Genomic DNA, 12,455 nt, shown 5'->3' with positions numbered 1-12,455 from the left:
AGGGTCCGAGACAACAAAGTATCGATTTTTAATATTTTAAGGTGAGCCAAAAATTGATCGTTTATATATTTCGATAGTACATGGTTTGGAGAATATTTTGGTACCAAGCAGATACTAATGTACAAATTCTTTTATGTAATATACATATTATAGGTATGCGCCGCATATAGTGTCCGCGGCGACCCAGTGTCTATTTTCAATATTATAGAATATCCAAAAATTCATCGCTTGTATATTTCGACGGATTTTTTACTCGTCTTATAATATTAAATGTCGACACTGTGGCCCATATACTAGATCTTCTTTTATGGATAATAGATGATCTAGAACATGTGTTTATGTCGCCGCGAGCCCTATGCGGCGCATTCTTTTATTATGTATATTAAATACAAGAATTTGTACGCTGGTATCAAAATATTGTGCACACAATGTACTATCGAAATATACAAGAGATGAATTTTTTGTTGGTTTTATAATATTAAATGTCGACACTATGTCGCCGCGGATCATTATGCGACGCATACTTATATTATGTATATTAATAAAAAGAATTTGTACGCTGGTGCCTGCTTGGTACCAAAATATTCTGCAAATCATGTACTATCGAAATATATAAGCGATGAATTTTTGGCTTGCCTTCAAATATTAAAAATCGATACTTTGTTGCCGCTAACCCTATAAAACACAGACTTATATTATGTGTATTAAATGAAAAAATTTGTACGCTCGAATCTGTTTGGTATAAAAGTAATATGCATACACTGTACTATTAACAAAAAACAAGCAATAAATTTTTGGCTTTTTTAGAATATTTAAAAATTAAACTTTGTAACCGCGAAGCCTACACGGCGCAGACTTATATTATGTATATTATATAAAAGAATTTGCAAGCTCGTATTTATTTAATATAAAGAGCTAATAATTCGCCTGTTTTTTTCAATAGTACATTATATGCAGATTATAACATATTATATTATAACATATTAACATAATAATATGTTATATTAACATATTATTTTAATTATATATTTATAATGTTATAATATATACTTATAATATATACTTTGTCCGCGATTAATATTTTTTGACAGAAATCAGCTGTTATTTGTCAAAAATATTAATCGAATTTAAGGTATTATAACATATGTTTTGAAACATTTTATTATTTTATTTAATTTTTTGGGGACAAACTGTCAAACTGCTAACCCTCGCGATGATGATAGCCTTTCGATGCTATATATGACGCACAACGCGAAGAGATAGTCAATCAACATCGCCGAAAAGAGGCTTCAAAACTTCGATACAAATTGAATTCACTCAGGCCGTGTTCTAAAATTCCCTGCCAGCACTAAAAATCTATAATATACGTAACGTGAACTATAAATTTTCAGCGCTGGCAGTGAATTTTGGAACACGGCCTCAGTCACATTCCTTGTTTAGATGGGATAATTGTATATAATTGTATTAAATAATTTCGATGCACAATGTTTACAAAAAAACATATGTTTTTTTTCAAAACATTTAAATACAGCATAAAGCGTTAATGCTTGAATCGTTAATGTAAAAAGATCTAGTGATTCTTCCCAAGAGAAAGCTATAATAGCATGAGTTGAAATATAATATAAATTATTTTGTTTGATAAATGTGTTTACAAGAGTTTTTAAAGAAGAAATCAAAGATGTACTCGACCTTCGAGTATCCTGTAAAATTTGTTACGAACGACTGGATTGCTATGTTAATTTCAAAGGAACAAAAGTAATATTGAATTTTAGCTCGAAAGATTGTAAAAATTCCAAATATGTACAATATTTTCATTTTTATGATGTAGAATATAAATGAAAAATTATGAGAAAGAGTACACGAAAAGAAATTTTATAAAAGGATAATAGGTATAGATATATTTTTGAAATGTTTACTTTTTATTAAGGAATTGTAATTTATTTATATTAAGAGAAAAGTAAGGCAGTTTAATTACGAGAAATATATATTATAACAAGTTAATTAAACATATTAAAGAAAGAAAAGGATTGCTTGGTGTTATCACTAATTGGAAAATAAAATATATTATTGCATTATCTGTGACAGTACTGTTATTATTGACTGTTATATAATTATCATTATATACAAGAAAGAAACAATAATATATACATAGAGAAAGAGCAAATAATATATTTATAAATACAAACATTTATAAATACTGTGAAGGATTAATGTATAAAATATCAATATATAGAGTACACAAGAAAAAAATTTTTTATTTTTATTAAAAGAATATTTTATTTCAATTAAATCAGATTTATTTCACACAATATAGATATATAAAATTTTATTGATGACAAATATCATACATACCTATCTTCGTTTTAATTTTTGAATATATCACATATATCCATTTATAATAATGCATCGCTTTGATAATTGTAATTGAAAATTACGAAACAATAAACATTAAATGATAAAATAATTTTACTTAATTATTGGCAAGGTTGTCATTTAGATTTAACCGTATGACTTCAAAACAAGGCGATCGACATTTATTTTGACTTAGCAAATCCCACTCGATTATTTCCTAGGTCGAATACGGTGTAGTAACGGCGAATAAATACATCACCCAAAATCCAAAGATCACTATCATATCCTGAGAAACCGCTCGAACATACGGTGCCATCACTCGAATTATACTGCGAAAAATTAAATATACAATGTGACTTCGTATTCTTAAACAATATAAACCGTATTACGACCCATATATATAATACTCACTTGAAGAATGTAATCGGTAGGGTACAGAGTGAATCTGTTAACTCCTAAAACCCCATCAATTGGTGGCAATTGATCAAGCGTATCGCAATCCACCTTTGAGCAAAAAAGAAAATAATAAATTACTAATTAACAGATATTAATTTAACAAATATAAATTTAGTAATATTTTATGATTTGTCTATAGAAAACTATGACATTGTGAAAAATATTGTGTATAAACTTACGTTTCCGTATTCATCAGCTCCAATTATTTTGTTAATTATGTTGATAGTGTATGATGGTCCAACTATTAGCGAGGTACCTGTGTCAGCAATAGCTTGGAAACCATCCGGATGTAATGATGTATTACCTATTTTGATACTACAGCATGATAATATTAATAATTTATTGCAGTATGGGGATTAGCGTATAATTTAAATATAATAACATACTCATCCCCGGCAAATTGCCAGTATCCTTCTTGAGAAACAGGAACGTATATGAGGTTACCTTCGTAACGATCAGGATCGATACCACCCAATAACAATTCACCACCTATCGGAGCTGAAGGGTCTCTGCATAGATTGTATATCTTTTATATTGTAATATATATATATATATAATTAAACACATTTTTAGAAACAAACGCAGTACATAAACGAAGAAGATACGAACCGACTTAGATAGCAGCTGAAAACAGGGTTTGGCACTAGGCCTTGTTGCACCATGTTGTAGAAAACAGGCGTCACTCCATCCTCGGATATCGTGTTATAGGCCAGGCCCAAGATACCGTCAAACGGTGCATATACAAACGTTAAGCCTGGCTCTTCAACCGCTTCCGCAAATGTTTGGTTTTGAACATTGAGACCGGCAACCTATAATAAAATTGCTATTAAAATAATAAAATATCAGGATGCACAAGAATAACAACATGAATGCTTGGAAGATGTTTATAAATTACGATTGTAATTGTAACTGAATTGGATTGTGTATTTAATGATGATGACTTACATTAACTGTATCAGTAGATAAGAATCCAGTCAGACTGCCAGTGCCATACTGAATAGCAAACGGACTACCATTTGGTATATATGTGCTGGATTTTGTACTATCATATTTATGATGTAATGCTGTAAAAATAGTAAGTAATATTACAAAGTCACAAGTTAACAATAATAGGGAAATTAAAAAAATGTTTTCTTTTATATTAATCTAAAAGTAGTTGTTAAAATCTCATTATATACATATATTATATATATAAATGCATTTGTCCATTTTTAACTGTTGAGTTATCTTTATTTATTAAAGTTTGTTTGTATCTTCAGAGAGTGAGTTATAAATAAGTCTATGTCTGCGAATTATATAAAGTTTGACTTTGAAATATTGCATTATCTTAAGATATTAAATCCTAAAATGTATCTACCTATTTGTATTTTTTAAAGATCACAAAAGATTTTATTTAAAAAAATATAATGAATAGATAGAATTTTATAACATGTATAATATATGTAATAATTCAATAAAAACAAACAGGCTCTAATTATGTCAACGTGGGCTTATGAAAGCTAAACACGAGATACAGGCTCGAGTAAGAAACTTCTAAACAGTCTTTAGGTACGGTTTATTAATTTAAAATTATTAAATGTTTTCGTCCCACTTCGGGCAATCTTCAGTTAAGGGTAGATAAAAATGAAAATTTATGTTATGCTGACTAGTAAACATGGGATCCCGAAATCCTTTCGCAAAATCAGAATTGCCTCTCGTCAGTTCTAATCATCAAAAGAGAGGATGTAAAAAATGCAATTACATTTTATACACCTTCTCTAACATCCCCAATAGAAACGCAGAAACATCTTGGGTAACCAGAAGAATAAACGTATTCGACAAACAGAATGTTGCTCAGTTTGTTAATCGAATTTGTTCACTTCTTAATTTGTAACATTTATACATATATATATATATATATATATATATATATATAGAATAATATATAATTAATATTATGTAATATTAAGATACTTACCGCAAGCTTCGTTGTCAGAACTGCATTTTTTGGATGGTACCCAAAGATTTGAGGAACCAGTATCAAATATTACTGTAAAGTTCTGCGGCGGAGTTCCGATACTGATGGGACCAAAATACTCAGCATCTGCATAATTGGTCAATACTTCTGATGAAGGATTCTTTCCATTGGCCAATTCAATCTGGTTCAAGTCGGTACCAAGTTTCTTTAAAGCTTTTCGAACAGATTCCTTCTTGTGCAATGGAATTCTTAAAATAATAATAATAATAATAAATATATATATATATATATATATATACACATAATGTATATATGTTTAAATTATTATTGATACAAAGAGCAGACACACATTTAAAAAAATATGAGTCATAAAGAATCTACTTTTATACGTTTAACTATTGAAAAATCAAAATTACTTACATATTTACAGTATAAATACAAAAGATTTAAGCATAATTATGTGACAAATTTTAATTAATTAAATACCTTTTTAACTATTTTTAAGTTATATGATTTACACATTGTATATATATATATATATATATATATATATATATATTTATATGTATATGTATATGTACATATATATATCTAAAATATTATTTAATTTATATCTTAAAGTTTTAAGTTATTATAATTTAACAGACTTTTTAGTCGAAGAAAACATTGCTTGCAATCTTATACAAAAAGATAAGTCAAAATAGGATGACTATATTCATTAGAAATGCGATATCTGTAGAGAGAGTGTCAAGTAAATAAATAAGAAGCAGCTCATTCTCTATAGTTCACCTACTTGCACGTTGGAAAATATAATAATTTTCTATTAAAAACATAATAAGAACATCGTGATAAAGAAACAAAAGCGCAAACTTTATGAAGAATCATTCACGGAGAATCTTCTCTGTGAAACTCTTTCTATTTTTATTTTTTTATTTTTTTTCTTCTTATTAATAAATAAATATATATCTTTGTGAAGAAACTTTGTTGAATTCTGATTTAAATTTCAATTGTATTTACGCAATTTATGTACCTTTTTTATGAAGTAGATCGATCTTTATAAATTTCATATTTATTATGCCGATATATATATAATACAATACATATGTGTGCTTACCTCAGTTGTGCGTCGATCAGCACGAAAAGCGCCGCGACGGTCAAGAAAAAGCGAAACATATTTCCGAAATTTCCAGCGACTAAAACTTCAGATAGCGAAATTTCGAACTTTGAATTTTCTGCGCCTTCTGGACGTACAAGAAATAAATTCTAGTCGTTCACTGGAGCTTATGTTCATCAAGGTATGGCATCACTATATATACGATCGCGCATTCAAAAAACCTTCCGGGTTTCTAACAATTAATCAAATCTAAAAATATCTTGTTTAATATTTTCTTTAATTAGCACAAACTATATTAAAATAAATTATTAAATGTGTGCATAATTAATGAGAAAAATACGATTAACATTTCGAAAAAATGTATTGTTTTCGTTGATTAGACAGGCAGCTATGCAACAATGAATTTTTTGCAAATGACATTTCGCTTGCAAATATTATAATTGTTATTTATATAACAAGCCTCTATATTAGCTGTTTTTGTAATAAGATTTTACAGACAGATGTTCGAACCAGGGACCCGGACCGAACCGGAACCAAAACCGATAACCGTTCCATAACCGTTTTTTTAGTAGAACCGAAACTGTAAACCGTATTGAAATTCTATTAAATTTATAACACCGTAACCATAACCGGACCGTTAAATTATTTTCGGTTTACGATTCTTTTCGGTATTTTTTTCTGTTTGTGCGCAAATGACGGAAATGTCATGATAACTGTCTCCTCGAAGTGCAATTATAATTATTTTTTAAATTCTGAAACGTGTATGTATTATCGCAATAGTGATAGCAGTGAGGATATTATATTTTCCGTTTTATATATATATATATATATATACATATATAAAGTATATATAAATTATATTACTTTAAAAAATTATTAATTTTTATGACATATGAAAATATATTTATATATGTATCTATCTATATTATATATACCTATATCTAAATATATTTTCATGTATAATATAAAGTGTTTATTTATATGTCATAAAAATTAATAATAATTTTTTAAAGTAATATAATTTAAAAATTAATTAGAAAAACGCAAAGTAAAAATTTTTAAAAACCGGAACCGTAACCGAAAAAATCATAATTTAAACGGTTTCGGTTTTTTTATTTATCAAAAAACCGAAACTGGAACCGGAACAGTTATTAAATATTTTATTAAACCGTAACCGAAACCGAACCCTAATTTTGTTTCGGTCCGGATCCCTGGTTCGAACACACATGAAGAAAATCATGTTGGTGTCATATAAACTTGCTCCGTTGGTATCGATTAATCGTTTTATTTCAGATGTAAGTAATTTTTTAAAGTAATCTTTAAGTATAATCGTTTACTTCGCAACTTATAATTTATTTTTATTATTTTCAAACAAATTTTTATATTTTATAAATCCGCAAAAAAATCTATTGATAAATGTAGCTAAAACAATTAAATTTATTCTAAGGATAATAGATTGAGAATTGTACAAGTTTTCATGTTGTTTAATTTTTAATGTATCTATGTATATTCCGGTCTTTGTATTGTCTTCTCTAATGAACGTCAATTCATAGATGAGTAGCTTTAGCGCAATGCGTGTTCAGGGGAAAATGAAACGCTCATATTCTAGGCCTCGAAGAGAAACGCAACCAGGCCTGTTACCCTACGGCTTGGTTTAATTAATTTTCGCAAAAAACGTGTAAACATTGAATTCAAAAATTATGGCCTCTATAAGTCTCTGAACATTTTCTTTGGGCTCATTTTGTAGGCCTTGATATGAAACACAGCTAAAATTTAAAAAAGCGACGCAAGTATAATATGATGAAGAGTTGCTCAATGCAAATTTAATCAACAATGTGGCGTGTAAGATGCTTGAAATCAAGAAATATGCCTGAAGAGCACACTGTTTCATTTATTATTCGCCTGTCAATATGTTTTCAATACGTTTTTTTCTATTTGAATTCCGGATTATAGCAAGAACCTGATGTTGCTGTTAAAGATTTATCAGCATATTGTTACGCTGCAACACTTTTTGCAATATGCGCTGTTCTTTATCGCTTGCGTTGTCAATTTCGTAAAGATGAAACCGTTGGATAAAGATGGACTCATGGATGTGGTGACAGATGATCTAGCGAAAGATGAAGTCCTTTGATCCGACGATTGAGATAAACGAAACCAATTAGCTATACGTCTGCCAACGCATCAAACCTGTTATATCTAACACAATTAAACAATTTTTGAGACATTTACATTTACAAAGTATAAGTATTTATATGACTAAAATGCTTTTATATATTTTAGAGAAAGCGTTTTAGTTTGTTATTTATTATAGAAGCAATAATTAAATGAGTTAATGTGAGACAGAACGCTTTATTATATACATATATTTTCATATCAGTGTTATTAAATATTTTTTTGTATTTTCTAAAAAATCAATATTTTAGAAAAATAATATATTATAATAGCATGCTCAAAAAAAGTGTAAGATGATTCTGACGTGATTTTATAATATTTACAAATGCAATAATAATGTATCTTTTTAGGGAAAGCATTACAAGTCATTTTCTGTTAAATAATAGACAGAAAAGCATAAAAGTTGGCGTTGAAGAAGTTTAAATGTTTCGTTCAGAAGAATCTGATATTTAGTCGGATAAATATAATGTATACGTGTCATGTATGATACGCGAAGAAATCCTTATATGTGCCAATCATTCGCATAATTATCCAGCATTTAGTCAACAATCCTGCAAACATTTTACCATTTCTGCAGACACGCTTGTCTATTACGTTATATTGCTTTTACTCACTTCTGGTTGTATTCAGAATTTTATGGGATATTAAAAATGGAATAAGCTCTGCTTATATATACATTTATATTTTCTGCAAATTATAAGATACTAAGAATTATCAGATACGTACTTGTAAAATAACTCATCTTTCTTTATTTTATAATTTTTTTATTTTATACTTTCTTTGTTTTAATAACGTGGACATTTTCAATTAGTTCATTTTATTTACATAAAATAAAACTTTTCTTTATATATATATATATGTATACATATATATATAGCGTTATTATATACAGCGTTATTATATATATAATATATAGTTATACATTACTATTTGTAAGTCTTATTCATAATTTACATAATGGTAAATTCCTTATATAAATTGAAAAGTATATATTACATAGAGTTTATGATGCATAAATGTACTATTTGTAATCTATTTTCCATACAATTCATCTTTAAAAAAAGGTCGTATTACAGAATTTTATTAATACTAGAACAATACAAGCGCGCGCTATTCTTCAGTTTTATATTTAAAAAAATTATATTTCTAAAAAAATAATATTCTTTGATAGAATCAGCTGATAACTGTCAAAAAATATTAATCGAGTTTAAAGTACCATAACATATTATTTAAAACATATTATTATTTTATTATTTATAACATATTATTATATAAAAATTTAATTAGCAATTTAACGCTTTAATCAGTTGATTTCTGTAAAAAAATATTACTAAAGCATTAATTTGCTAATTAAATTTCAAAGTAATAATATGCTACCAAAATTAAAATAGTAATATGTTGTAAATAATATGTTATAATACTTTATCCTCGATTAATATTTTTTGACAGAAAATAGCTGATAACTGTCAAAAATATTAACCGTGTTTAAAATAGCTAATTTCTATCAAAAACTATTAATAAATCTTTTCGTCAATAAAATCGTAATTAGTCTCGATGTTGTGATTATCTCGATTATCAAAAGATTCTTGTAGAAAATTTTATTTTTTTGTTCGCACTTTCTGTTAAAAATTTAAATACTAAATTTTTATGCATTGCATAATTAATTAATACATCTATTTTTTTATGCGTTGATTGCTATGCATGCATAAAAATCTGTGGATTAATTATGCAATGCATAAAAATTCATTATTTAAATCTTTAACAGAGAACAAAAAAATTGAATTTTTTACAATAATCATTCGATTAAAATATCTGCGTTTCCATTAGATTCGCGCGTCTGTACGCATACACCACGCTACACGTCTCGCACGAGACTGACCACAAAAGTCTCCGAGCAGCGGCGTCGCCAAGCACAACCCACACGTTCGCCACGTTGCGCGTTTCTCGCGAGACTGATCGTCAGTATCGCAATGTCTCGAGAATCGAGAGTCAGTCTCGCTCGAGACGCGCAGCGTGGCAGACGTATAGGCTGCGCTTGGCACTGAGGGCAAATTTCACCAAGTCGGTTAACTTTAACCTCCGGTTAAAATATATGTTTGTCTCTTTTTAATGAACGTATCTAAAAGAGTCAAAGATATAGTTTAATCGAAGATGAATAACTGTCAGTGAAACTGGCTCTGAGAGTCTTGCGGTCAGTCTTGCGCGAAATGTGCAGAATAGTAGATAAAGTATTCGTATATAGGACGCATTTTTATATTACGGATATTACTATAATATTTAGAGAAGCCAAAAATTCATTGTTTGTATATTTCGATAATATATTGTAAAAAGATTATTTTTATACCAAACAGATACGAGCATACAAATTCTTTTATTTAATTTACATAATTTATATATGCGCAGTATAGGGTCCGAGACAACAAAGTATCGATTTTTAATATTTTAAGGTGAGCCAAAAATTGATCGTTTATATATTTCGATAGTACATGGTTTGCAGAATATCTTGGTACCAAGTAGACACTAATGTACAAATTCTTTTATTTATAATATTCATATTATAGGTATGGGCATATAGTGTCCGCGGCGACCCAGTGTCTACTTTTAATATTATAGAATATCCAAAAATTCATCGCTTGTATATTTCGACGGATTTTTGGTTCGTCTTATAATATTAAATGTCGACACTATGTCGCCGCGGATCATTATGCGACGCATACTTATATTATGTATATTAAATAAAAGAATTTGTACGCTGGTGCCTGCTTGGTACCAAAATATTCTACAAACCATGTACTATCGAAATATATAAGCGATGAATTTTTAGCTTGCCTTAAAATATTAAAAATCGATACTTTGTTGCCGCGAACCCTATAAAACACAGACTTATATTATGTGTATTAAATGAAAAAATTTGTACGCTCGAATCTGTTTGGTATAAAAGTAATCTGCATACACTGTACTATTAACAAAAAACAAGCAATAAATTTTTGGCTTTTTTAGAATATTTAAAAATTAAACTTTGTAACCGCGAAGCCTACACGGCGCAGACTTTTATTATGTATATTATATAAAAGAATTTGCAAGCTCGTATTTATTTAATATAATGAGCTAATAATTCGCCTGTTTTTTTCAATAGTACATTATATGCAGATTATAACATATTATATTATAACATATTAACATAATAATATGTTATATTAACATATATTTTAATTATAATATGTTATAATATATACTTATAATATATACTTTGTCCGCGATTAATATTCTTTGACAGAAATCAGCTGATATTTGTCAAAAAAATTAATCGAATTTAAGGTATTATAACATATATTTTGAAACATATTATTATTTTATTTAATTTTTTGGGGACAAACTGTCAAACAGCTAACCCTCGCGATGATGATAGCCTTTCGATGCTATAAATGACGCACAACGCGAAGAGACAGTCAATCAACATCGCCGAAAAGAGGCTTCAAAACTTCGATACAAATTGAATTCACTCAGGCCGTGTTCTAAAATTCCCTGCCAGCGCTAAAAATCTATAATATACGTAACGTGAACTATAAATTTTCAGTGCTGGCAGTGAATTTTGGAACACGGCCTCAGTCACATGCCTTGTTTAGATGGGATAATTGTATATAATTGTATTAAATAATTTCGATGCACAATGTTTACAAAAAAACATATGGTTTTTTTCAAAACATTTAAATACAGCATAAAGCGTTAATGCTTGAATCGTTAATGTAAAAAGATCTAGTGATTCTTCCCAAGAGAAAGCTATAATAGCATGAGTTGTAATATCATATAAATTATTTTGTTTGATAAATGTGTTTACAAGAGTTTTTAAAGAAGAAATCAAAGATGTACTCGACCTTCGAGTATCTTGTAAAATTTGTTACGAACGACTGGATTGCTATGTTAATTTCACAGGAACAAAAGTAATATTGAGTTTTAGCTCGAAAGATTGTACAAATTCCAAATATGTACAATATTTTCATTTTTATGATGTAGAATATAAATGATAAATTAGGAGAAAGAGTACACGAAAAGAAATTTTATAAAAGGATAATAGGTATAGATATATTTTTGAAATGTTTACTTTTTATTAAGAAATTGTAATTTATTTATATTAAGAGTAAAGTAATGCAGTTTAATTACGAGAAATATATATTATAACAAGTTAATTAAACATATTATAAGAAAGAAAAGGATTGCTTGGTGTTATCACTAATTGGAAAATAAAATATATTATTGCATTATCTGCGACAGTACTGTTATTATTGACTGTTATATAATTATCATTATATACAAGAAAGAAACAATAATATATACATAGAGAAAGAGCAAATAATATATTTATAAATACAACTGTGAAGGATTAATATATAAAATATCAATATA

At 28.0% G+C, this 12,455-nt stretch overlaps 1 protein-coding gene across 1 annotated transcript; it reads right to left on the bottom strand.

Moving 5' to 3' along the window:
• Positions 1–2,450: 2,450 nt before the first annotated feature.
• LOC145940462 (lysosomal aspartic protease-like) lies at positions 2,451–6,055 on the bottom strand. The gene is made up of 8 exons (XM_083045648.1): positions 5,880–6,055; positions 4,766–5,013; positions 3,754–3,872; positions 3,418–3,617; positions 3,195–3,317; positions 2,988–3,123; positions 2,764–2,856; positions 2,451–2,681 (listed from the first exon to the last, which is right to left on the bottom strand). Exons 1-8 carry the CDS (start codon positions 5,936–5,938, stop codon positions 2,535–2,537), a joined length of 1,125 nt encoding a protein of 374 aa, XP_082901774.1. The 5' UTR covers positions 5,939–6,055; the 3' UTR covers positions 2,451–2,534.
• Positions 6,056–12,455: the final 6,400 nt, after the last annotated feature.

The sequence above is a fragment of the Prenolepis imparis genome, unplaced genomic scaffold (assembly GCF_030444845.1).
Source record: "Prenolepis imparis isolate NDT839.2.m4 unplaced genomic scaffold, iyPreImpa1.0 SCAF_9, whole genome shotgun sequence".
In the NCBI taxonomy this organism is placed as follows: Eukaryota; Metazoa; Arthropoda; class Insecta; order Hymenoptera; family Formicidae; genus Prenolepis; species Prenolepis imparis.
Note: the sequence above shows the minus strand (reverse complement) of the source record. Positions and strands in the feature narration are given on the sequence as shown.

Bases quoted from the DNA above. Each gene is read 5' to 3' on its own strand.
- LOC145940462 (XM_083045648.1), bottom strand. From the start codon at position 5,938: ATGTTTCGCTTTTTCTTGACCGTCGCGGCGCTTTTCGTGCTGATCGAC. The intron at 5,014-5,879 runs GTAAGCACACAT...TATTATTTTAAG, and splicing joins CTGATCGACGCACAACTGAG to AATTCCATTGCACAAGAAGG. The intron at 3,873-4,765 runs GTAAGTATCTTA...CTATTTTTACAG, and splicing joins TTCTGACAACGAAGCTTGCG to CATTACATCATAAATATGAT.